The sequence below is a fragment of the Caloenas nicobarica genome, chromosome 1, assembly GCF_036013445.1.
Source record: "Caloenas nicobarica isolate bCalNic1 chromosome 1, bCalNic1.hap1, whole genome shotgun sequence".
NCBI lineage: Eukaryota > Metazoa > Chordata > Aves > Columbiformes > Columbidae > Caloenas > Caloenas nicobarica.
The window spans coordinates 118,825,574-118,852,926 of NC_088245.1; the positions used below are offsets into that span (position 1 = coordinate 118,825,574).

Consider the following 27,353-nt stretch of genomic DNA (forward strand, 5'->3'; position numbering starts at 1 on the left):
CACAAGTCTTCAGCCACAAAGAGTATTTACCATACTCCAACCCAGTCTAAGGCTGGTAAATTTAATTTATGGAACACACAATATTGCCTTAAAAATAAGGACATGTCTGTCACGTAAAAGGAATTTTAATACGAGGTAAGGAGTGTCATTCCGTTAGTTTGAATTCAAGAAATGTTGCTTCCTGCTAAATACAAAGATGACATATAACTTGGAAAGGGGGAAGGAGGCTCGGTTGGATTCTGTATGGAAAAAATGTCTCACACACCTGAAGAGAACTGAAGAGCAGAAAAAGTGCTAGAATGTATCAACCAGCATATGTTACGAGAGTCACTTGTCAAAGAAAAATGAAGGCACAAGGAATAAAGGCAAAATTTAATTTATTTATACATAATTATTCCAGACATTCAATAATATTTCTTTGGAGAAAGCTTTATTACCCTAAAGCAGACAAAGTGAGGATAATTTGGGATTGTTTTTTCCATCCACTGCTAGTCATGCAACTACTTCAGCATGGATGTTATCCTCAAAAATTGTGCGTCATATCAGCAGATATTTTCTTCTTCAAGACCTTTTTAGCTATAATGGGCCAATGGATGTATTTTTCAGAGTGCTAGTGTTGTGGCAGTTAAGACGTATCCTGCTGCTGATTGATATTCAGAATGGCTTTTTGTGAAAACAGGATTCTTTGAAATTGATAAACAAAACATTAATCTTTTGATTAATACCAAGCTAAAATTAAGATGTAGAAGATGTCCATTCCCTTGACAGCTGATCGTAGGTTTTAGTTCACAGATATAGGCCTGAGCACATACACCTTGAATGATGAACCAATTCCTCTCTACTCCCATCCTTTGTTCACTAGATCTACTGCGACTGCATCTGCCACGTCTCTGCAACACACCTGCCCTCAGCTTCCGACAGGGCCTTTAGCCTGTTTTTGCCCCCATAGAAATGATTTGACACCGGTGAATCGGGAGGATCAGTTTCAGAACACATCTGCGCAGCAGCCTCCAGCTGAAAAAGCTCAAGAAAATGCTCTGTGCCTCAGGCCAGGCTCCTTGTGCTCTGTAAGCTCTTCTGCAGGCCCCTTGCTCAGAAAGGGCATGGAAAATCCTGCAGCTGGGAATCAATCAGCTTCCTATCAACATTCATTAGTGTGCGCACAGGACAAGCAGGTGAAAATGTTTCCATTGGTCCATATTGCATTTGATACTACATCTGAAATTTAAACATTTCTGGGGTTTTTTTATTTGCCAGTTAATTGTAGCACATTCTTTACCATGGCCCCAATGCCATCAAAGATCTTATGTAATTCTGTTTCACACATAAATGCTGGCGTAGTAACCACCTTGTTCTTTGTATCCACATGAGCTTCGTAAAAGGGAGTTAAGGAAAACACAGCCTATGTCTCACTTGTAGATGCTGTCTGCAAAATAAAGCATCATTGACAAAACCTCATAACTCCACTATCCTATTAAAAAGTACCTCTAAATATATTTTACTTTCCAGCTGGAAAGACAGCTGCAACCTATAATCCAAGATACTAGAAGCTGTTTTTGCCAGAAATACAAACACTTCAAGAGCAATCTCTGGGAACGCTCAGAAACAGAAGAAAACTTACAAAATTTACTGACTGTAATGAAAATGTCTCTGAGTACAATTTGATTACAGCACTAGCCTTCAGGAAAAGAAAAAAACACCTCAAAGAGAACTGACAAATTGTAACTCATGTCAGTTTCATGTGCAAATTTACTCAGCATTTACTGCATTACCACGTGTCCAAGGAAGTTCTAGGGCAACGACTGAGAACGACTTCTAACTACACAGCTGTGTACAAAGACGATGTTTATAATCATGCACTGTATTACATGCTCTCTGCTGTACGTTGTATAGCCCCACTAAATCATAAGAGGAAAAACACAGACCCTGCATGTGTTCCTTACTGTAATGACACACGACTAAACAGTCTCTCAACATGGAAATTAGCAGGAAAGGATATAGTTACTTCTTTCACACAATGCTTTCCTCCCAGCTCTTTAATGGCTCCTGCAGTTCCCGCATAAGGCCACTTGCCACCTTCCTCTTCTTCGTGGCCCACAGTTACTTCAGCACCAGAGAGAACCTTTGCTGCCAACACTGGTGAAATGCAGCAAAGACTGCAACAAAAGGAATTATAAGAGCGGTTTTACAACAGCATCCTTTCAAAACTTGGTCATAATGGAAAAGATTAAAATGGACAGAGTCTTAAAAATCTGAAAGCCATCACAAGGCAACTTCCACTCAGCATTTTCTTAGCTTCTTCTTTGACAAGCACCTACACACACACATATTTCAAAAAAAACATTTTAAAAAAATAAGCTACAACTGATACGAAATGGAAGATGTTTTTTCTAGTTCCAACAATAACAGCTGCACACAACACCCAAACATACGTTGTCTCCATTCCCACACTATCAAACACACACCCCTCCAACTAACATACGTACCCAATAGGTTTGCCTGCTTTGTGGAAGTCTTTCAAGACACGTTCAACTTCTCTGTTCACCTTGCAATCTTTCCCATCTACAGCAAAGGTGGATCTGCCACAACAAGAAACTTCACACACAACTGAGTACAAACCTACAAATGGAGATGCCTATCCGCCCTGAGACTGGCTCCCAAGGGTCATCACAAATTTAGCAGCTTCTAAAAGGTGGCTGAAAAAGCCTGTAGTTGACCATCAATGCTTTAACCAAAATGACTCACTTCTAAGGCTTTGGCATGTCAGAAAGTCCCTTACTTGATATAAACATCAGAAATAAGAATTATCAAATCAGCTTACTAGGATTACTGAGAAGTGGAATAGAAACGTTTTCAAAGAAGAAAAATTCGTAAGAAGAAAAGGGAAATAACATTCAGGTTTCTCAAAGCCAAAAAAACTGCAGATAAATAACAAGATTATCTTTATTTCACATGGCTAACGCTTTTCTTTCCCTTTTTTTTTTCCCCCGAGCTAGCTGTTGTTCTATTGTTACTAAAGCAAGAGAGGAATTTTTGGTAGGCAGACATGAAGAAACAGAATTACAAATTGTTTCAGTGTTCCTAGTGTTACCTTCACTTCCCTCAGCCTGGCCCAAAACGAATCACCACAAGGATGGGGGAAAAAGGACTTCTTGTGCGTTATCTAAACTCCAGAATTCTCACCAACATTGTCTGGAAAATTTAAGACGTGACAATGCCAATAAGAATAATGACTAGAAACCATAATGAACAGCACAACTTAACTCCAACACTTTGAAAGGAGTTTTCCTTATTAAGTAGAGGTTACATATGTAGTAAATAAGGCCATTTATAGCTTCCTGATTTTATTGTGTGAATCATAGTTTATTATGAATAAATGATCATGAATATTTAGTTGAGGAGTTTAATGTGTAGTTGGCACTCACAAGTTTTTAGCAGCTCCAAATCCACCAGGAAATATCACAGCATCATGATCTGCTGTCGTGAGTTTAGCCAGGCTTGCAATTTTACCACGAGCAATCCTTGCAGATTCCACTAAAACGTTCCTTGAAGAACCAGAAATAAAACAATTAGATCAATTAAGCATTTGCGCACAGAAGAGCATAACAAAAGTTTTGGTGGAGGAAGAGGAGGAAGCGAGAAGAACCATGGTACTCAATAACTGAAGCTACCGATGCTCCTGAAATACTGCCACTGGGAAACACAGGCTTTAAGAGACTGTATATAACCAAGTCCAGAAAACTCATTTAATATTTTCTCTCCAGTCAAACCACCAGCTTGCATAAAGCTACTAAAGCCAGTCAGCTAAGTGCTACAGGTTCAGTTCCAGGCTGCTACATCTGAAGAATGCCTAAGAGACGGAGGCTCAGCAGTCATGGAAAACACATTGAACACAGACTGTACCTGGACTCAGCTTCAGCTGGTTGCCCTTTACTGTGGTCAATGACATGCATCTGAGGAACATCTGGAGCATACATCTGCACCTCAGCTCCCCCACGACTCAGGTGTACCAGTATGCTACGAAAACAGAGATAAAACATGCTGAAAACCTTATAAGAGAAGTTTTATCTGACTCCTAAGTCTTGCTACAAATATTCCACCACCTGATTTTGAAAGAAGAGGAAAAACACACACGCTACCAAAGCATACTGAGCATGTAGCAACAAAATCCCTGTATGTAATGCCAAAGTGCAAAGCAGAACAGAACAGTTTGGAAGCAGTGTCAGGTATGCTAAAGAGAAGTTTCTTCGTTCAGTGCTCTTACGGCAGGCAACCAGGAAGAACGAAAACTTCCTTTCTCATTGCAAGTTCCCAGCTGTTACGGAAGAGTCTCAAGATTAACATACCTATGTGTACGTTTAGCAATTAACACTAAGAGTTAATAATTCAACTTGAGTATTAACAATTCTAGTGTTAGATTCAGCCCCAGGAACAGCAACTCAAAGTGACTATGAAATGAAGTCTTTACTTAATGCTCTTGAGATCGATTCTGGAACTCTGAATTTCTGTTTCTGAAGCTAAGTCAGTCTCTCTCGCACTCCTTGCTCTGGCATCACATGCATTGTGCTGCATCTTTGGGCAATCACTGAGCACTGCAAGAACATGGCCTGAGCTCCCAATTATGCTGTGAGAAAACAGTGAAGCTTCATCATACATCTTTCAGGACAATTTTGATGGCCAGAGAGAGCAAAACTGAATTCAGACTGCTGTAATGTAAAGGAGACTTTTTTAGAGCTTACAATTTCATAAAGCAACTTACGCTGAGGCCTCATGGATTTCTGTGCCATCATAGACACCGCAACCAGATAGGACCTGAAGTAAGAAAATAATGAGATTATTAGAGGTGATATAAAACTTCCAACCAGACCTTTCACAAGCCTTGTAAGATTTAAAAGAAAACAACAACAAATCTCCCTCCACCCCCCTAAAAAAACAACTTAGCAACAAGCTCTTTACTAAGCCAGTCCACATCCTGCTATTAGCACTGGTGTTGCCATCTGACATGCTGCAGAACTGGCATTTCCTATTTATAGCTACCCATCACAGACAGGCCTCAGAAACAACTAACGTTTATTTATCAGCTTGTGCATTTATTCCTCAGAATTAAACTGACATGATATCCTTAAGTATGTTTTTATCCTGCACACAATGGGTTATTCTGAGTTTCATACGTGCATTTATGAAGTGTCCATACCCATGTGAAATACTGTCTCATCCAGATGCACATGAAACAGATGTGGGACAGAAGTACACTTCAAGGTGACACTTCAGATAAACTATTTTACCTGCTGCTGTATTTTGTCTGACGATACTCATCAGAGATCAATAGCTAAATCACTTTTAATCCAGAGAATAAAAAGCACAAAGCAATCAGCTATCCTTGTGTGGGTGGAGGAAAAAAAAAATTAAAAATCCAGAAAAAAAAGTGATTATAACAACAAAACAAAAATCCAAGGGATTATCTAGTTCCTTAAAGTATAGGTGTGAACTCTTGTGGGTTTTTTTTTTTTGGTTGTTTACCTTGAAAGAAAAACATCCAGTTAGAGTCCAATTATTGACTTTACTCTCCTCCCTCCTGATTTCATCTCAGTTTTTTAGAAGCTTGAAAGCTTTTAATCACAGACACATGAACAGAAACTCACAACTGAAACTGTCTTAGAAATGTTGGACTCGAAGGGGCTTTCAGATCACAACACCCTGTCCTCTGCTCTCACAGGCACAGCATCCTACCATCACTTCACCAAATTTCTTCTGTCTGTGCTAATCATAACAACAATTCTGCTGCTCAGATATTTAAGAGCCACCTTCTGCTTTCCAACTTTTTATCTTTCATTTAAGCGAGACTGAATAAATACACAAGCAACTTTAGTTATTTTCTGTAAGCAACACTTTTAAAATGTTTTTGAAACTCCCTGGAAGTACTAAAACACTGTCTTCTGTTATTTCAGTACCTGCTTGCTGACAAATCTGTCTTCTACAACAGTCAAGGAATTTACACCACTAATGTCAACAGTAATACTTGTTAATCTTTATTTTAAAAGCTGTGGTTTGCTATAATGGCAGCATTCCTGGTAAGTTACCTTTTAGACACTCAGAACAGGATTCTGCCCATGCCTGAGCCAACTCTGCCCCAAACAGATTTCTTCATGCAGGTAACACCTTATAACTTCTTAACATTTTATGCTCTCAAGACTATGCAAAACTGGAGCTTCAAAGACTGTCCACTGAGCTCCAAAACTGCATCCATTTGGGATGCCATCTACAGCTTAACTTTTCCTTTGGCAACCTGTAGCTCCTCCACTTTCTCATGTATTTTTAACATGCTCTACCTCCTTCCTACAGAAGGACATAACCGAGCTTAAATATTTTCCTGTGTCCTGCCAGTACCTCCCTCAATTACGCTATAAATTACCTGAAGCTCAGCTCTTTGAAACTCAGCTCCAGACCAACGACAACTCTCCAGAAGCCAATTTTTACGCGTTTCCCACTCCTGGCCTGGCTTCCTCCAAGTTACTCAATCCTAAACAGCTTTATCTTCTCACTTCAGCTTCTCCCGAGGCTTCCCAGCCGCCGCGGCCACCAGGCGGGCCTCTCCTGGGCCCCAGGCCACCCCAAACCCTCCCACCGCCACCACCAGCCCCGCCACCGGAGCGAAGCCCGCGGCACCGGGCTGAGGGCGGACGGAGGCAGCCGGGCAGTGAAAAAACCTTCCCCGCCGGAGGGGCCGCGCTGCCCCGGCCCGCGGCCGCCGGGGCCTCCTCCCCCGTTACTCACCACAGCGACGCGCGCGTTGCGGCGGCGCCCGGCGGAGCAGTGGAAGGAGGCGAGGCCGCCGGGCGCTGCCCGCCGCAGCGCGGTGCAGAGGGCCGGCCCCCGGGAGGCCAGCATGGCCGTGGGCGGTGGGAGCGGGCGGCGGAGCGGCGGCGGTGCGGGAAGCCGGGCAAGGCCGCGAAGGGAGGGGGCGGGCCGGGCCGCGCCGGCAGGCCGCTGCGCCCTTGGCAGCGCCGGGGGAGGAGGGCGCCCCCTGGAGGCGGGGAGGGCAGGCCCTCGGTCCCTTCCCTCGCCTCGTTTGGCAATGATCAGGGTAGTCATAAAATAAGTAAAACGTGCGTGGAAATAAATCCCTGGAACTTGTTTTGAACACTAGCCTAGCAGCGGCAGGTTCCTTTTGCAAGGGAAAGGGGGGAGCCACAAGCGAGCGCGGCAGGGGGATCACACCCGTACAAGGGCAGCAAGAGGCTACTGAGCTGTTAATAAAAATAGGATAAACAAACCAACATACAGGGACAGCTTTATTTTTTTCTTTGCAGGATCTTGTGAAATAATATATCATTTTTCAAAGAGGAGGAGAAAAGACACATTCATCAGCAACAAGCTCCATCACTGGTAAATTTCTTTCCCTGCTAAAAAGCCTTTTTTTTTTTTTTCCTCCTCCTCTCCTCTCCCCAGGCAGTACTGTTGAAATACAGAGGCATCTACATATGATTTACATATGTTTTACAAGGATCCCAAGAGGGATTTTCCTCTTCCTCCTGAGCTGCTTTTCCCTATCCACCTGTGCCTGCTGTCTACCTGGGGCAGAAAGCTGACTTTTTAATGTGGCAGGAGGAGGTGGCAGAGGGGTGGAAAATGATGAGCAATTCCAAATCCCAACATGACATCACAGAGAGCACCTTCTGCAAGCATCGCTCCAGCCCACCCAGCTACTCCTTCACCTCTCTGAGACCCTGAAACATGGCACCACCATGAAACTGTTAAGCAGCAAGGAGGCACCAGCAACTGGAGATATTTTACAACATTTTACCATAAGAAAAACAAAACTAAGCACTTATTTTATTCAAGTAGCAAGTGCATCTTTATTTTATATACTGTAATTCTACAAACTGACTGTATGTATCTGCTTGTGTATTTTGCACTTTGTTTTTTCTTCAGCAGTTTTTAATATTCATACCTCTCCTCTCTTCCAATAGTGGAAAGAGATCAAAAGAACAGAATACACTGAAAAAAAAAAATCAATTCTGGCTCATTATATTTGCAGTATCATCATTAACAAGGCCCTTTCAACATATGGCTTGAAAGCATCACAAGCACAGATACAGTTCTTTGTGCTCCGGTCCCCACTGCTGTTGTTAGCCAATTCTCATGCCAATTCACAAAAGCAAGGAAACAAAAATTCCAATTTTCACATGTTAACAAAACAAACAAGACAAGAAAGGGCTTTCATGAGAAAAACATTTGTAATATGTTCTCTTACAGTTTAAGTTACATTATTGAGTTGGCAATTTCCAAACAGATATTTACTATGTCATCTCAGATTAATTAAACCTCTGCAGAAGTATTTTTTTCCATATTCAATTGTTTTGGGTATATCATTTATGGTCATTATTGAAACTTCATCAGGTTTGGAAGCTATAGAGCTAAGAAAAATGGGTCCACTTATTCATAACAGTGTTCCAGTGATATGTACACATTAAAACCAATTAAAACATTTAAAACAAGTTGAGAGCAATATGTAGACCTTAAATTATGAATCATTTAAAAAGGTATAAAAAAATGTCCAAAGTATGACAAGACTGCATTACAAATAACTCACAATACTTAGAGTATATACAATGCATTTTTAATAAAGAATGCATTTCCTCCAGTCACAGTTCTAACTTCATTGATATAATACATTTTTGTCTTACTTGAAATCAGGAAGAATAAAAAAAAAGAAATCAACGAACCAAGAAATCAATGCTGTCAAGCTGTTACAGCCAAGGGGAACACCAAATACATCATGGATGGCACTCTGTCTACATTTCCCTCCACTTCTGTAACTCACACGTAACTCAATCCACACTATTTTTAAAGAGAGTTAAAATATGCCACTATGAGGGCCACTCATTCTCAGTGAATACCACTGCATAAAATTATGTCTTATGTTTTCTCCCTCCCATGAAGAGTAACTAGGAACTGAGACTGTCTTTATGAACTTCTTGCATAAGATAATCACTGTCAGAATCCAAGTCATCTTCATCTGCTGATGTTTCTTCTGCCAGACGTTTCATGCCCCGCTGCTGTGAAATGGCCAATGCATATTTAATATTGTAGATATTCCATTCACAGCTGTAAAAATAAATAGCAACACGTTAGAAACAAGATTCCATTTTTCTCCTAAAATAAAAACATCTCTAAAAGACACTCTTGAAAGTTCTAATACCACACTATCATCCCCCACTTTACTCCACATTTTTGTACAGGGTTTTGATTTAAAGTTATGTTTATAACAATACATACAGTTTGGAAACATCTTCAAAATGACGTTGGATGCTTTTCTGAAGGAACTGAATCACAGGGAGCAGTTTCACTGACCTTAAATGAAGAAAACATGCAGCTTGCAGTGCAATTTATATTTACATATGGAAATCTAGAACTTCTCTATATTCTCAAAATTTTAACAAGCATACATATTAATTTTTAAACATGAACATTTAAAGATAATACTAAATAAACAAAACCTTTTTGCTTGTGGCTTCATCCTCAATGATTATACTTAATACAATTAATACTCTTGCCTGAATTTTTTTTTCTAATGTCAAACTGCAGCTTCAAGAGATAATTATGCTTGCTGTAGTGATGACAGTTCTTTCCAGGTACTACAAGACTTTCTGAACAAGGAATAGTTTCTCTTAAATCATTGTCTTCTCTATCAGCAAGCAAAGGAGAAAACTTGTTCCAGTCATTTCAGTACCTAAACATTAATACCCATGTTGAAGGAAGGAAAGAGTTACACAATGCACTCGGATTACCTCTCAGCTCATTTTAAAATTTGTAAATTTGCCTGGTTTTATTCACAAAAGTCTATCAACTTAATACTATGGGTGGGCTGAATATAATTCATATGGCAGGCACGAGTAGTTGTAAAGAACTACGCAGGAAAGCAGAATACTAACAAGCTAGATGCGCATGCTGTAATCACAAGCTAAGTCTACAAAGTGCAGTCAGTACCTGCAACATTATCTTTTAGTTATGTTTACTATGCATAATTTTTTTAAAACACAATTGCCAAAATCCTGTCACTCTTGAAATCTTTATGCATTTATAGGGTAAGCAAGCTATGCAGTTTCATCTGTAACATCTGAAAAATGTTTTGCAACTTATCCTCACAAATTGTATTATGCATTCAAATTCTATCATATACACTTGTTAAACAAAGAACTTGTATCAAATTAAAATGTAAATTTTATAAGTAAACATAAAGATGTAAATAACATTTAATAAATGTACATGCAATAAATGTAAATTACGTAGCTTTAATAGCTGTATAGGCATCTGTCTAGAATGCCAGTAACTGTTACTTCAAAAATCTCAAACTGACAGGTATTTTACAATGCTTGTCAGCTTCTTGACCTTCAAAAGATCTCACCTTGTTTTCAGTTTTTGTCCATGCAGCATCAGCAACTTATGAGCCCAAATAAGATAGAACTCTAAATGACAAGATATCTCAAATGCAGAGGCCAGGAACTCCAATAGTTTCTCCACGTACAGCTCTGGGAGTGACGAGCAGATAACATCAACTGCACAAAAAAAGGAAAAAAGCCCATAGACGTTAGAGTTGCATTACTGTTTGGAATAACATGAGAGACACCACAGGAAAGCATATAGGGAAGGAGAACAAAGCACCATCTTGGCAACTATTTGATATTTAATATTGTATTTCAGGGTACAGTACCACAGTCTCTCAGGAGAGTGTCTTTCCTCTTTGAGCCTTCCAGTCACTACTGTATTTAAAAGCAAGAACTCAAGTACCCCACTCCCCAAGTTCTTCCTCCTATCAGAATACTCTCCCCACCACAAGTCCTTCAGAACTTTTACCTCCACCCTTTCCTCCTCTTTCTGTGTAACTAGACTTTATTGGAGTCTTGTTGCTTCTGACTTCATACAACTTTCTGTATTCTGTAGAACCAGTTAGGCATAATAATCAGAGGCAATAAATGAAAAGACAGCAAAGACACCTGCTCACAGAAGAAGCGTCCAAATGCTGTTAGCAATTGCACAGCACAAAGCAGCATGATTTATAAGCATTCAAAATACTCTCACCTGTAACTATAATGATCTCATTACTTATAATCCACTCTCAAAAATCACCAGCTCCTATTCTCTGCAGCCACCTCAACTGGCCCATGTAACATTCAACTGTGAAGGTTTCCCCTTTTAAAGGAACAGGCACACATTCATTCTGTTAACAGGGGATTACAATGCCTGAAATTTCCATGCCTCATCCTCTGCTCCTGAGGTTTTGGCACCTGCCTACTTACCCAGTCTGGCTTGTGTACGTGGAGTTTTGGTTAACTTCAGTAAAAGAGAACTAAATTTTGCCAGAGAGAGGCAAGCATCATTATGCCAATGTAGGTATGCAAAAGATGATTTACCCTGACATGCAGAATTATAAAGCTTGCTACCTAGGGAATGATGTAAGAAAATCCTACAAGTAGCTGGCTTGCAACACATCCGATTTCAGACTTGAGCCCGTTTTGACTAGATTAAAGGGAATTTTATTTGTTACACATGAAATACTGGAAGGAAATAAATACCTTTCACTGGGGTAATAACACTGAGGTAAAGCTAAGAAAATATACTTTAGAGTTACTATGACGGAACTGGTAATGAAATTAAGACATTAAGTAGAATACAGTACTGGAAGTTTATTTTTAAGGCCGTGTCTACCATATATATCTAATGAATGGCACATTTCTTATCAAAATGACAAAAAGGGTCCTAAAGAATAACTTCAGAGAATGTCCTCCAAAGCTGAGTGACATCATATCTGTTCCGTTTGTTTCTAACATGTTACAATTATGAAAGTATCTGTCTCTTGTTAGAAAAAGCTTGGCACTTAACTAATAATGTTTGGTTTGTGTGAACACAGCCCTGTGTAAGGACCATATTTACATTTGTTTAGAGGGATGAATTTCATAAACGCTATAACTAGAGAAACAAAAATCATCAGAATTTCAAAGGATTGACAGTTGCAGAGTTGCTCCAAATTTTTGCAGTCCAAAATAAGACTAATTTAGAGTGGCTGGCACAGAGCTTTATCCAGTTGAGTGCTGAACACTTCCAAGGATGGAGGCTCCACTCCCATGTCAACCTGCTGCAGTATTTGACTACCCTCAACACAAAATTATCAGGTTTAATATCTAGTTGGAATTTCCTATGCTAAAAGAGGGCTGCTGCTTCTTGTCACATCATTGGGCAACTCCAAGTCTGGTTCTGCCTTCTAACATCCTGTTAGGTACTTGGAGACAGTAAAAAACATTCTCCTTCTCTTCTGAAGACTGAACAAACTCATGTCTCTTAAGCCTCTCCTCAGCTGTCATGCACTCTGGCCCTCCTATAATTTTTCAAGCTCTCCACCAGCTGCTCCAGAGTATCAATGTCCATCCTGTACTGGCAAGCCCAAAACCAGGCACAGTACTCCTGAATGCTCAACAGAGAAGACTAATCACTTTCCTCAACTGCTGTCTACATCCTTGACAGTGCAGCTCAGTGTCCAGTTGATGGCCTTCATCACACAGGCCCACTGCTAACTCAGTTAAACTTGCTGTGCCCCTCTAACATCAGCTGCTTCTGAGAACCGACACCCAAAAACTTTACCTGCATATCCAGACCTGATCAAATTCCATGTTCAAATGTCACTAGATAAGTATGCAGCAAAATTAAAATGTAAGTTAGCACAAAAAAGTCTACCTTTTTCTCCTACCTTCCTCCTCCCCACCTCCCACCCCAGAGGAAACTCTGCCCTTTATGCTTCAACTTATTCAGCTTACAAATCTCTGCTTCAGCTAGCTCAGTCAAATTTCACAGAAGATCCACTCACTTTCATTGCTAGGTACAGCCTCTATGACCTCCTGAATTAATTTCTTTTCATTCAGCTTGAAAGCCATGATGATAGCCATCGTGTACTCCTTCTGATGCAGTGTTTTGTGTATATTACCAGGTGTGATATCCACATCCAGCTCAAAAGGATCAAAAATTAGCCCAGAGTCCAGTGAATAAATAAGAAGACCCTCTGTGGTGGTGGCTGCCCAGCTTCGTCCTAGAAGAGAATAACAATATTTAAGAACAAAGCTGGGTTTTCTAGGATGGAAACAGAAGAGTAACAATAAAAAGATGACTTCATTGTTACAAGAAGTGGGTAAGACTGAAAACCATGCATCATTGATGGACCTATCAGCAATGACAATGCTTCTAAAAAATACCAGCTGTAAGCAATATACACTTAAGCTTCCTAAATATGCCGTGCACAGGAAACTAGACTACAAAGCCAGCAGCATTGCATGACAATCTGGAGAGACCATTTTCAAGGCATTGTACTTATTACTCCTCCAATGCTCTACTCTTTCACTTGTTTTACATGGAATTAAAAAAATCCTGCATTAGTTGTCAATACTCACCTGTGGGAGAGAATCGCAGGCAAGTCACTCTTATTTCTGGTTTAAAATGTCGATAACTCATGTCACCTAAAAGAGAAGTTAAGAAGTGATTTAACATATTTACCAAAAGTTCACAGCCTAGCTATCAATTCTAATTATGCTGTTATCATAATGCTGAAAAATAATGTGAAACATTCCAAAACCCAGCAGAGTTAGAGACAGGGTAAGTAAGGCACAGTCCATGTTCAAGAGGTCTTACAGCCAAAACAAGTGGTGGGACTGAATTTTGCTCTTTGAAAATGAAATCAGGACTGCTGGGCTCCCTATCCAGGAGACCACAGTAACTCCTGTTTCCTGTTGCTTCTGCTGTGCAAAAGGACCACCACACATCAGCTGAACACTTGTGTAACAGATACCTGCAGCTGCAGAAGATTCAGGTAATTTTAACTTTAAAACTGAGCTTAAAAATTCAAACTCTTATCACCTGATATCAACTCTATGTCAAAGGTTTTGATCCACAAAATTAGTAACATAACAGCAAAGCCAAAAGCCGTACCTCTTTTTACTCCAGGAAGAGGAATAGCAACACCATCTTCACCTCCAGCCCCTTCATCAATCAGGGCCATGCTGCCAAATTCAGTCATTTTTCTCCGATCTAAGTATTCCTAGAAAAACATGTAAGTTCCATTCACTGCACTGAATCTCCTCTCAAACACCTGTATTGATTGAAAATTCTCCATAACATTGAGGAGTTTAGTGATTACTTCTTTGCACTTTCTTCCAAAAGTTTCTCCAAAGTCGTGGAGAAAACTGACAATTTCACAACAGCAGGAAACAGCATCCAACTGCAGATGAGAACCAGGCCGCTTTAGTCTTAAGGCCTCAGAACAGCACAAATCAGTTTGGACTGAGGTTTCACATTATAATAATGTTGTTCTACTTAAGAGATGTACCATTTCCTCAGACGTAGCCCTACTCTTGCCTCCACATTCCATAATTTCACTGGAAATGTTAAGAAGGGTTACTGGAATTTTTTCCTTTTGATGTTTTCCATAGTTCACTTTCAAAGGAATTTAATTTTGTGTTTGGCATTATTCAGAGACTGAGTTGGTAAAGTTCAGTGATGTTGTTCTGTGTCCACTATAAAATCCTTAGTTTCTTTGCTAACACAAGCAACTGATATCTGGAGAAAGGTACCTTAGTATAAAATATGGGTGATTTTAATTTTCATATTTTCTTTTCAATTTTATGTTAAGTGCCAACTGACTTAACGATGCTTAAGAGTTCTGCTCATTCAATACAGACACTCCGCAATCCAGTAAGACTTTAGTAAGCTGTCGTGAATTAATTTTCTTTTCTGAGAAATATTTCCTGAATATTCTCCTGCATGAACCCAAGAAAATAAATCTGTGCTTAACACAACATTCAAAAATCACATTTAATGAGATATTACACCAAAACCAAAAGTCATGTGGGAGGGGCAGGGTGGGGGAAATGAAAAAATCTGACTCCCGTGGTCACATACCTCCATTGCATCTAAAGAAAAGTTGCATGAGATCTCAAATTTTTTCATAAGAATCTGTTCCTTGACGTTATATATACAAACAAACTTTGACAATCCACCTGCCAGAATAGACTGACCATCTGCTGAGTAACACAGAGTAGTAAAGGATCTAGCAAAGAAAGAGAGAAAGCAGTTAATTTCACTGCCACATCCAAGCCAAAAGAGTCAAGTACCATATGAAGACATAGAAGAATAACCATTCTGTGGAAAACTTCATTTGCACAATACGTACTTAACAGACAAAATCATTTATCACACACAAGTACTTGGTGCTTCAAAATGAATCACAATTTAGAACTTGAACAGCTTTTTGAAGTACTTTCATAGTTCTGATTCTGAGTCACAGCTCAATGAATGAGCTCTCGACTATGCCCTACATAACACTAAGTAGGGTCAGAAGAGTGAGAGGAAAAAAAAGTGTCATGGCATGTTTTAAAGAAATGGCTGAGAGATCATCACCAAAAAAGTACTATTTTTTTTTTTCCTCAAAAAAGGCATTGTTTCCTTTTTTGATTTTGTTTTGAGGGGGAGCAATATGGAGGGAAAAAAAAAAGAGAGGGGCTCAAGGGAAAAAGAGAAGAATGAAACACATGACTTCTATATTACACTGACAGCACAGAAATTCAAGTTGCCTTTAAACATTACTTAACATGCGTAGTAACATGTAATAAAACCCACTGCATATTTACATTTTAAAAAAGTAAGTTTCTACACATTAATAGTTACATAGTAGTACCTACATAACAAGATATCCACTTAAAGCCTATCACATTTGCCAATTAGTAACTTGTCATGAGAAGCTTAATATTATGCTGGCAACCCAAGTTTATAACTGATGAAAAAGAACAGATGCTTAGAATGATGCTGACCAGTAGGTGAACACAGCAAAAGACAAAAACGATCCATCCAGATGCTAAGTCTGAAGGGTAGTCTTTTAAGATCCAACATCAGAATCAAAATATTTGAACAGCAGATGCACTCCCAAAATCTTCACGCACATATCAAATAGAAAGAAACAATTCAAAAGCAGAAGCCAGTGTGGCACCCTCTTTTCACTGCAGTCTTGTTTACTTACTTTCCCTTAGCTGATTGCTTGGCCGTTATTTTATCAAGCTCCTTCCTTCCCATCTGAAGGTCGTGCCTTCCCTCAATTGAGCCAGTTTGCACTGCATTTTCATGATCCCAAAATGTTATCTGTCCATTCAAAGCAGCAACTGCAAGCTCCTTGCCATCAGGACGGAAAGCAACAACAAGAACTGCAAATAATTTAATTAACAGTTAAAAATGAAGTCGGATTTTTTCTAAGAAAATACTCTGTATTTTTCTAGGAGCTTATCTCAACTACCAGAAAAAGAGAAACAAGTATGACTGTACTTTTCCTCTGGACAACATAGCTAATTATAAAGCTAGAGTTAGTATTAAATCAAAAAGATTTCTTGCACTGTTAACTACATACTACAGAGAACTACCTCAACTTTTGGGTTTCATTACCAAGAATAAGTCTGTCTGTACTTGATATGTTCTACTTTTGATAGTATTCTTATATTTATATAAGATTAAATAAAGGTTACCATCTGAGTTCAATATTAGTGTCTCCTTAGTTCTCCAGCTGTCTAACATATCCCATAACTTGACAGTTTTATCCCAAGAGGCACTAGCTAGAACACACTTCATTGGGTTGAAGGACAAACTGCTGATGGGACCCTCATGACCTGATAAGACCTAATAGAAGAAAAAAAGGTAACATCGAATTAGGTGAAAGAACTGAAATTCATGTAGTCTGCATTCAGTAAACTCTAAATATAGCAGTGAAATCACACCTAACTTGTCAACAGATGCTTGTGGTGACTTTTGAACATGTGGCATGCTACATTCCAGTGACTCTCAACTTTTTATTTTCGGAAGCTTTAAAAAAAATTCACTGAAGTGCTACCACTGCACAGACATCTATAATCACTTTTATGCACGCACATAGTCTCTTTAGAGACCACGACTTAGGAATAAGGTGTGCTTGTTTTTCCTCCTCTTATCAGAACAATCAGACCAACTGCGAAAAAGCAAGTCATTGTTCTGAGAATTCAGTGCATCCTGCAGCTGAAAACATTTAAGAAAAAAAACTAATAAAAACTGTGAATAAGAACAGTACAGATTTTTATAGCACGGAGCTTCTACTCTTCTTAAAAGAAAACAAGGCAAGAAACTGAACTTCAAAGTCTGGATATTCACTCAAGTATATGCTGAGTTACTATAGTGATCTGCATTCAACAGCTACACCAAATTAAATACTGTGTCCATCTACTTGTCCAAGATGTAAAATAATGCTTAAGAACTGAAAACAGCAAACCAGTTTGTTTTGTTCAGAAGTACCATGTCCCTCCTTTATTACACCTACTCTGAAGAGAATGCATGTCAAACTAGCAGCAAGACAGTGAGGACGATTTCACTTAATAGTTTTCTCACTCTAGACAATAAAAACCTTCTACACAGGAAATTGTGTCCCTGCTCTGCTCCAGCCAAAGTGTCCACAAAACCTATAACAATCTTAGGACAGCACCTACAATTTCTTCATTACTTGCAGAAAATACATAGAAAATAACATCTCTGAACAACTACTGGAGGAAAGACTCTCAAGCCCAGAGTTAGCTGAGCAATACTGGTATTACTTTATCAGCTAGAAAGAGCTCACTACTCAAAAATTCTAAAAACTATTTTCCACACAAAGCCAGGATAGCCTCCATGCAATAAATCAAAAATTGCTGAGTAACATCGTGTAGCTCCAGTTATTGAATATAACAAAACATGTCAGCTTGTATTAAAGCCTTCCAACCAATGCCCAAGTTACTTGGTATAACACATAATATAGATTGTGATGAAATTCAAGCTCTCCAACATTGTAGATCCTTACATCTAGGAGCCTCCCACTCTGCATTGACCAGATGAATATTTCAAAGGAATCCTGGGAACCAGCCGACACAATCTCACCACTGGAGTCTACAGCTAAACAAGAGAACTGAGTTGGTCGTGGAGATGTGAAGGTACGGAAATTGCGGTATCTGTTGTAAATGTGAAAATAAATTATGAGAAGATTTTAGGTAGATTTAAACATGTGGTTTACGGACATATTTTAAAAGGATTTCATTTTACTTGTAAAGTCTTTCAAGTTATCTACAGAAAAATTATTCTTGGTATAAAATTAGATGCAATGCCCCAACATGATTCCAAGATTCAAAAAAGGTATTAGTAACTCTGCAGAAACAACAGCCAAAAATACTCAAACAGAAGAGTCTTGTGTTATATGGCCTATGTCCATTCCTTAGAGAACAAAGGCTTATTTCCACATCCAGTTCAGTACACAGTTATACTATAATGGCTTGATCACTAAAACGATGACAATCATTCTGTTAGTAAGACACCTTCTCCCCATTTGAGTAATAGAGACAGACAATGACCTTTCTGTATTTCCACCTTCTCTACATTCTTCCTGAATTTTCTTCACAGAAACTGGATGGAGTGACATGATTCCTAATGACTATCTAAATTTGAATCAAAGGCTGAACCAAAATTCAATAAAGCAGTACTCACATCTATGCAACTTAAACCTGAAACAAGCAATCAGCAGTTCACTGTATTTTGAGGGGTAAAAGCTGAAGACTAAATGAGACACAAAAGCTTCATAAAGAGTTACCTGTGTAGATCAAAGGCACGCACGGTTCCATCTTGGGAAGCACTCAATACAACATAACCATTGGAAGTAAAAGTTACAGCAGTTACACCACTGGTATGTTCTGTAAAAGTGACAAAACAAAAGCTGCTAGAAGTGTTCCACACTTTCACCTGCAAGAGAGACAAGAAAATCTTCTTAGAATCTCCATCATCCGTTCAGAGAGAAAGGGTAAGGCAGCAGAAGGGTAAAGAAAAGTTAGTCCTAAAATTCTGCAATAGCATAAAGGAGTTTCAGTACCATCAGTAAGGAACTCTGTGCAAGGAAGACAAACAGGGCCACAGTTTATCATTCAGTCCCTACAGACACATATACAACATGAAAATCTAAGTGGAGACAGACAAAAAAAAAAAAAAAAAGCAAAGCTAATTTTCAAGAAAAGCTATAGCACTTGTCTGAGTATCTCAGGCTTCCAAACTTTGGACTGTCCACTGATCAGTGTAAAATTCAAAACCAACTGTGAAGCCATTCTAGAAGTTATAATTGAGATTCTACTTCAACCTTTTTTCAAAAACATTATGCATTTAGCTATCTGCAGTTTGAGACTTTTGGGGTTTGGCCAATTTTAAATCTGAATGGCAGAAACCATGAATTGGCAGGTCTTTCTGACATTCAGAAGTTTTGATAATAAACAAGATACTATCTTTGTACTATTTATGTGCCAAAAGATTGTGGGATTAGTCTACAAAAGTGTTTAAAAAAAAAGTATATGTACATCTAGCTTACCAATTCAACACAAGCCAACCATGAGAAGCTAATTTTTGTTTTAAATAGCAAGCTTCTGCAATGGTACATTTCAGAAAAATCTCTTTAGGAATTGCACTTTTATAAATCCTTTGAAATTCATTTTACATCAAAAACAGTTATTAAAAGGGCAGGAGTTTGCTGACATTCATTCCAAAGTATCATGGAACCATTACAAGCATACATAAATTAACACTTGATCAATTAAATTTTTTTGTGTTTATGGTGACTGTAATTATTAATAATTAAAAAATCATCTGCTAAAAAGCATAAGTTAAACAATTTGCAGGCAATACAAATAACAGTAAATCAAAGTACATACATGCTCTAGAGAAAAAAAAATTATGTGAGGCCAAAAAGTTAGGAAAAAATATTAAGAAAAATACGTTAGTTACAGTAACAGAGCTTTCAACATAAAATGGAAATTCGAGCTGCTTACTATGTTATTAAGACTCAAGTTCACATTTCAGTGATACTGCTTCACTTACTTTTCCATCCTCCCCTCCAGTTACTATGTACTGTCCATCTGGAGAATATGCTAATGAAACCATGCTGTTGAAATGTCCCTGCTGCTTCAGCACATAGGACTCACTTTGCCATTCCCACACCAGGAGCTGACCCAAGCCTATGAACACAGGAGAAGAATTAACCAGAATTACAAATACAATGACAAGACCCCGCAAATGCCAGCCACAAAACACATGCAGACCAAAAATTTTACAAACCTGAACATCCAAAGGCAATCCAGTCACCAGTACAGTTGATAGAAATAGAAGCTATCCTTTGGTCTGAAATACTGAAATAATAGAATTATCCAATAAACATATTTTCATGCCCTGTGTGATAGAACTTCAAATCTAAGGTTTATTGTCTCTGTTCAAGCAAGTTCAATTACTTTACTGAATTTCTGTATCACTGTAACATCAAGAGCAGCATATGTGTTCTTTCCTTTATTGTAGTCAAAAATGTCAAACAGACAATTCTGCCTTATTTGGAATGAAGACAGAGTATCTACATCCCAAAGATATATTTGCCAGCACAGAGTAAAACTTACCACATTCAAGAAATAATTCTTTTTTCTTTTTTTGTACAGGGAAATGATGCATTCTTTAGATAGCATCATATAGCAATGGAAAAGAATGATGGTTTAATTTTTCAACTTAGTGGCAATTTACAAATAAATTTACACATGCAGAACTTTTTTTTTCAGATACTATTGTTATTTTCTACAAAGAAACTGACAAGGTTAAGTCGAAAGCATTGAAGAAATCTATAGCCAACAACTCCGGAGTTACTCATTCAGACCTCACTTTTCCATAGTAAGCTATGGAACAGAGTTGTATGGTATTTTAAGTCTTTGATTCTGCCTTTCCAGAAATCACAATACTACATAGAAACTCATGTTTAAGATTTTTGTGCTCTGAATATTCATCCTTCACTACTAAACGTGGTGTTTTCTCTAGACAAATAAATTAAAACAAACAAACAAAAAAACAAATGAAAAAACCCCACCAACACAAAACACCAACAAACACACCACATACCCTCCCATCCCCCAAACAAACCAAAAAAACAACAACAATCCCATACTTCACCTCAAGGAGTGGATCAGATTGAAATCTGGAAGCTCATGGAGGTGAAAGATTCCAGAGGCAAAACCAGTGACTAAAAGGTGAGTTTTCTTGTGATAAGCTGCAGATGTTAGGTTGTTAAAATCTCCCTCTTTATTGAAAAAATACCTGGCAAAGAAATAAGAAAAAAGCAAACAATGTGAAAGAAAAGTATGCTGTTATATTTGCATTTCAATATAGGCAGGCGAAATACTCTGATCAAGGTATCCCACGATAAAACTAGAAAGTTCCAGGAATTGCTAAATACATGTAATTTACATAGCTAGTGAAAGCCAATTATCTTCTTTTCCTCAATGTTTACAGCTGTTACAGTGATCTCATCATCAGAAGTAACACCTGATCACATGCAATGAAAGGGACTGAAAGTTAACCTCAGAGGAACTGCACTGTGCATTTCTTTTTTAATCATCTGATGCCAATAAGAGGACTCATGAATTCACTGATTATCCTTTCATACATGAGTCCTCTTACAGAGGACTTCATAAATACTATACACCTGGTGAAGAAGGTTCTCAGTTTCTTTGGAGCTCTCTCTCTTACTGGAATTAAACAGATAAGCACCACATGATGGCCAAACAAAAGAGCATCTGAACATTATCCAACAGTTGTACACTCCAAATGCCTTCAGTCTGGAAGTGATGTTCCCTGAGACTAATTCCAACCTGGGCTGGGGTATGGCACTTACTTTATACTTCCTTTACAGTCAGAGAGACTGAGAATAGAAGACTGATGTCAGGCGTTCCCAGCTGGCCTCTGCATGCATCTTGTCTCTCCCTCACTTTACTGACCCAAGAGATTGCCTATGAACTTTATCTTTCTTCAAGAAAAGCCAAATGCTGTGACTATCTGAAAACTGGATTATTCTTCATAAGCCATGTCTCTTTTGATGTGGACAGATATAGGGAGATCATTCAGGAAACCATCTCCAAGCAGTTTACCAAAAAGGCTGACAAACTATCTTTATCAAATGTTGTCACCTCTTCAAGTCAACCAGTCTCTTCTTGCAAGAACTCAAAGCCTCTATGCTCCGAGGGTACTGTACTAAAGATCTCCTTACACTTTTTTGAGTTTCAAACACTAAAACATACATTGTAAGTCAGTATTTCTTACATTATTATAATTACACTGACTTCTTGTTCTGAAGCTGAAGGGTATTGCCCTTCACATAGTCAAGATAAGGCAAACAGGTGTTCTACTGAAACTATTTAAAATGGGATCTATAGTAAATTACTAAATCCTGGGCGGTTTTGTGTTGCTTTTGAATGAGTGATAAAGGGTGAAGGAAGCCAAATATAAAAAAATCCTTATTATACTGCCATATTTGGAAAACTGAAAAATCACTTACTTTGCAACACGTGAATATTTGACCTTACATCTAGTCTCTTGTTCATTTGGATTGGCTTTTCCATGAATTTCTTCACTCTTCGGCTCTTCAAGAAACTCTTCATCATTTTCTTCTGCATTCTTTTCCCTAGCTGCATCTTTAGGGGGCATGGGCTTCAAACCATCAAGCTCTGTATCACACTGCCACACGCAGAGCGCTGCATCCTGGCTAATTGTGTACAGCTAGAACACAAACACACAAATGTAGGATTATTGTGAAATACCTATGTTATGTACTCTGCTGTCTTGTTATGAATACAGAATTGCATAGGGTTTAAGTAAGTCTGCACTCTATCATTAGAATAATATATTACTTAGTCTGAGAACTGGTAATTTACCTGCCCTCAGATAATTTTTAAAAAAGACCGAAGGCAATCCGATTATCATTTGGAACTACAGTTAATCATTTTTCATCTTTAAAATTATAACTTTTTTCGTGGAGCAATTTTAAATAATTTGCTATCCCTCTAATGTTTACTTCTTCAAATGTTCACAGAATACTAAACTCCCGATCACAGCAGAGGAGTCGAGAGACATACCACTTACCTATTTTCTAAACTCTGAGATATTATCAAAATAGTCAGCATCGCTACCTACAGATAAGATTCTGCTTCAACTAATTTAATATTAAAATTCAAAAATGTTATGTGATTATACATACATCTAGACTGTTCTCTTCAAAAAAGCATGCTACTATTATATCCTTATGCCCTCCAAGTGAGTAGTAGATCAAGTTTGCCCAGCGTTCTGCTCCAAACACCCACGTAGACGTGTCCTTGCTCCCTACCGCAAAACATCTACAAAACAAAAGGTAATTTGAATTAGAACACTGGTTTGCAAAACTCTTCACAGGGTGTAGAACATTCTGAATAGGAAGATGCCAGTCACCACTCTAAAAGTAATTTTACACACAACAGAGTTGTAAACTGAGGCCGGCAACTCCAGCAAAGGTAGATGGGATTAAATACATCCAAAAGGTCAATCATTGTTCACGTTCCTACGCTATGTTCCTTTTACGGATAACTAGGTATTTTCAAGCAAGAATACACTGTTGACCCCTAAAACACGCACACGTTTTTACTTTCTGGTCTGCCTAATGATAATATTTTTCAATTCAAAACAGAATGAGAAACAGAAGAGCCAAAATGAATTTTTAAAGCGAGTACAACACTTTAGAGCAAAGAAAACAGACTATAACATGCATACAAATATTAACAACGTGAGCAGGTAGACAGTGCTTTAGTTTAACGACTCACTTGGAATCATCAGTCCAGTCGATACAAGTTGTTTCATCATACGGACCATAGTAAGTTTTGTCTAGAACAAATGCATTAAATTCTCGTTTCTTCCCAGGAGCATGGTACATAAGAGCAACATTGTCTTTTGTAATTACAAATTTCCTGTCATATGGAGGGAAAAAAGCATAAGTGCATACAAAGTTGTTAAACAATTGTTCAGTACAGTCTGCAGTACAACAAAACAAAACAAGGTTAAAAAGGTCTCTGTGTTACTTAAGTGATAAATATGATCTGGTTTTGAATTAAAAACAAAAAAATCATTTGCAGATTGATATTATCTCCTGATTTCATGAATGCAGCTATACATTACACATTATAAGTCAGAAAAATAACTTAAGTTGAATACTGAAATATTTATTCTCTAATTCTCACAAAGGAAGGAAGAGTTCAAACATTCAAAACAAGATATTCTATTACAACCTCTCTTCACCTCCATATATTGGCCACTTTCTCAAACAAAAAGCATCTGCATTGCTGTTACACGTATCCTCTAATCTGGTTCTGTTGCCAGTATAATTCCCTAACACATAACTGTGACTCCAACTTTCAAACAAAAACTCATTCATGATCACTTTAAGTCAATCCAACTGAGAAATGCTGCCAAAAGAGGAGCTCTGTAATTTTTCCTCTTTTCTGATGCTTCTAAAATTTAAGTCGCCACATTGTGGATTTGTAACCACACAGTTAAAATATAAAGGACACAAAAGGAAACATTTGATCCAGAGAACTGCCTCTTTCAGTAGCATAGCTGTCTTAGACTAATCCAAGTCAGCAGTGAAACTGCACTGCCATGAGTGCCATCACGCAACTTTGCAGCACTGATTGTAACCTCCTTGGGCTCTTTTACCTTACCTACAATACATAAGAACATTAAGCCTTACAGCAAATCTGTGTTTCTAAGAGATCCACCACAGACAGACAACATCTGTGAAAGGCAACTTTCCAGACAGTATTTGTTTCCAAGGCTTTGCTTTCCTCTTTACTTCCCCTCTCAACTTTATCTATAAAGTGACTGATCAGATCAAAATCTCCCCTATGTTAATCAATAGGTATCATCCCAAGATTGGTCAGAATGTCTTAATAATTACAGCTAATTTGTGTGGTACTTTATTTTGTTTTGTTCTAAAGCATGCACGTTTTACTTACTTGCCATCAGGGGAAAAGCTGATACTGTGAACTGGCTTGTGAAAATAAAAACGATGTATCACACATTTACCAATCAAACTGACAAGCAAGGCAGCTCCCTCTGTAAGAGCAGAAAAAGAAGGATGGATCACAGAAATAATCCAAAAACCCCAGCAAGTTTAGTTTCTTTCCGTAAAACAGGGGTTGGGGGGAAGTACCTCCTCAGAAACTTTTCAGTACAGTGTGCTTAATATTGTTAAGAAGAAAAATACAATCAAAATTACAAGTCACTTTCTAAATTCTGTAAATAAGTTCTTTTTAAGTTCTGTAAATAAAGACACCTTCCCTTGAAATTCTAGAATAATTTTCAAAGCAGAGCAGTTCAAACTTGTGTTAAGGTTGAATACCCAGCAATAGACACTTTCCTCTTCAGGCTGCATTTCATTGTTCTATAAAATAAATGCCTCCTATGTGAAAGTACCTTCGTCAATTAGTATTGCAAGCCTTCCATCTGGAGAAAGCCCCACGCACACAATATTAAGCCGTGTAGCCAATGGCAATGTTTCACATTTATTACTGCAAGAAAAACAAACAGAACCAAAAACCAATAAATCGGATACTAGGATGCAGAAATAACAGTAATCTTTGGTATCAATGCAATATAGTTTGAAATCTACGTTAAAGCCATTGAATCAACGTAGATGTAGAACCCCTATGACCTTCTTCAACTGCCACAATCACACAAACACCAGCTATATCAGACATGGGCTCCTGACCAGCATCCTGGCATAACCAGCATCAATCACAACTCTGGGCCACAGTAAAAGGCAGATGACAGTCCAGGCTTCGCCGTATAGGAGAGACAGTACAAGACAGCAGCACACAAAGAAACCACATGACTAAATCAAAGGCAAGACATTTTTTTCCCCCTTCTCTATTCGTTTCTAAAAAAACCCTTTACATACTTCTTATGCTATTCTCCCCCACGGACCGCTGTACACAAAATCTGCACTGTGCAACACCTCAAGCGTTACTTTACTAGGCAGGCTTCTACCTTTTAACGCTAAGCCGGAAGCTCCTCGGGCCATTTTGGGAAGGCAAACCACCCTCGGGAGCCCCAGCCGCCGCCAGCTGCACCCCCGCAGGGCGCTCGCCCGTTCGCGCAGGACCGCGGGGGCCGGCGCGCGGGGAGCGCCGTTCCCCCCACACGCGACGGGCAACGCGGCCTCGGCCGCCGCCCCCGGGTCGGGCTCCACAACCTCTCGCGAGCTCTACTCCTCCCTCCCTAAAAAAGTGCTGGCAGTACCAGGCCCTTCCCCCTCACCCCTGCCGGCTTGGGCCAGGGTCGGCGGAGCGCTAGGCCGGCGGGCCTGCGGGGCACGGAGCGGGCAAGGAGGAGGCAGAGGCCGGGGCCCGCTTACTTCTTCAGGTCGAAGACGGAGATCCTGTTCCCGACGGGGCTGATGAGGGAGCTGCCATCGCGGGTGAAGCTGAGGTTCCCGCGGCGGTACACGGTGCCCAGCAGGCCGGAGAACTGCGAGGGGAGGAGGGAGGGAGCGGTTAGAGGAGCGGGGAGAGGCAGGCGGGGGACACGGCCCCACGCGGGCGGCCGCCGCCGGGGACTCACCCGGTACGCGAACTTCATGGCGGCGGCACCGGCGGCTGGCCCACGTGAGGAGCGCGTGGAGCCGCTACCGCCGCGCGTCGCCCCGAAACAGCGGCAGGGCGGGGGCGGGCGCACAGCGCTCCGCGCATGCGCCCGGGGAGGAAGGAGGCAGTGGCAGCCTCCCGCCGGGGGCGTGGCCGGGCCGGGGATGGGGGCGTGGCCGGGCCGGGGATGGGGGCGTGGCCGGGCCGGGGATGGGGGCGTGGCCGGGCCGGGGATGGGGGCGTGGCCGGGCCGGGGATGGGGGCGTGGCCGAGCCGGGGGGTGGGGGCGTGGCCGAGCCGGGGGTGGGGGCGTGGCCGAGCCGGGGGGTGGGGGCGTGGCCGAGCCGGGGGGTGGGGGCGTGGCCGAGCCGGGGGTGGGGGCGTGGCCGAGCCGGGGGTGGGGGCGTGGCCGAGCCGGGGGTGGGGGCGTGGCCGAGCCGGGGGTGGGGGCGTGGCCGAGCCGGGGTGGGGGCGTGGCCGAGCCGGGGGTGGGGGCGTGGCCACTGGTGCCACGGCACAAGGCCAGTGTGGTGGTGCGGCCGGCGCTCCGAGGTGGAGACGGGAAAGTGCTGTCAGAACAGACGGAGTCCACGACTGAGCCCGTTCCGAGTTCTTAGTCTCCTCTGCTCCGCATACGGCCCTTGGCACAGGCCGTGCGGTCACCCGGCCCCCGCAGCCGGGGCCGCGTTCGCCTATCCCGCCGTTCGCGTCTCTACCCAGGACAGCGCCGTCGGGCCGTCGCCTCCTGCCCGTGACGGGCTCTGCGGGGGCCGAAGTGGGAGTACGAACACGGACCGTGCCCGTCCTTGCGCTTGGCTG

The 27,353-nt window shown here is 40.4% G+C and overlaps 2 protein-coding genes across 2 annotated transcripts; both read right to left on the minus strand.

The window, feature by feature from the left end:
* Positions 1-360: 360 nt before the first annotated feature.
* On the minus strand, positions 361-6,933 carry GATD3 (glutamine amidotransferase class 1 domain containing 3). The gene is made up of 7 exons (XM_065632880.1): positions 6,775-6,933; positions 4,760-4,812; positions 3,904-4,017; positions 3,426-3,545; positions 2,487-2,579; positions 2,000-2,156; positions 361-1,375 (listed from the first exon to the last, which is right to left on the minus strand). Exons 1-7 carry the CDS (start codon positions 6,886-6,888, stop codon positions 1,247-1,249), a joined length of 780 nt encoding a protein of 259 aa, XP_065488952.1. The 5' UTR covers positions 6,889-6,933; the 3' UTR covers positions 361-1,246.
* Positions 6,934-7,453: 520 nt separating this feature from the next.
* Positions 7,454-26,604, minus strand: PWP2 (PWP2 small subunit processome component). The gene is made up of 21 exons (XM_065636675.1): positions 26,512-26,604; positions 26,306-26,418; positions 25,366-25,460; positions 24,906-25,005; positions 23,718-23,861; positions 23,123-23,258; positions 22,424-22,644; positions 21,043-21,186; positions 20,173-20,243; positions 19,936-20,072; positions 18,668-18,816; positions 17,888-18,035; positions 16,554-16,704; positions 16,058-16,238; positions 14,944-15,091; positions 13,975-14,083; positions 13,440-13,505; positions 12,863-13,081; positions 10,409-10,559; positions 9,280-9,354; positions 7,454-9,108 (listed from the first exon to the last, which is right to left on the minus strand). Exons 1-21 carry the CDS (start codon positions 26,527-26,529, stop codon positions 8,949-8,951), a joined length of 2,736 nt encoding a protein of 911 aa, XP_065492747.1. The 5' UTR covers positions 26,530-26,604; the 3' UTR covers positions 7,454-8,948.
* Positions 26,605-27,353: the final 749 nt, after the last annotated feature.

What these genes read in the sequence shown, in the direction of transcription:
- PWP2 (XM_065636675.1), bottom strand. An exon ending in AGCTTTTCCCCTGATGGCAA is followed by an intron (nt 23,862 to 24,905) that starts GTAAGTAAAACG and finishes TCCATATGACAG; the next exon opens with GAAATTTGTAATTACAAAAG. An exon ending in TTTGAAGATGTTTCCAAACT is followed by an intron (nt 9,109 to 9,279) that starts GTATGTATTGTT and finishes TTATTTTTACAG; the next exon opens with CTGTGAATGGAATATCTACA.
- GATD3 (XM_065632880.1), bottom strand. Translation starts at nt 6,888, where the DNA reads ATGCTGGCCTCCCGGGGGCCGGCCCTCTGCACCGCGCTGCGGCGGGCA. An exon ending in TTTGGAGCTGCTAAAAACTT is followed by an intron (nt 2,580 to 3,425) that starts GTGAGTGCCAAC and finishes TTGTTGTGGCAG; the next exon opens with ATCCACCTTTGCTGTAGATG. An exon ending in AAAGCAGGCAAACCTATTGG is followed by an intron (nt 2,157 to 2,486) that starts GTACGTATGTTA and finishes CTTTTGTTGCAG; the next exon opens with TCTTTGCTGCATTTCACCAG.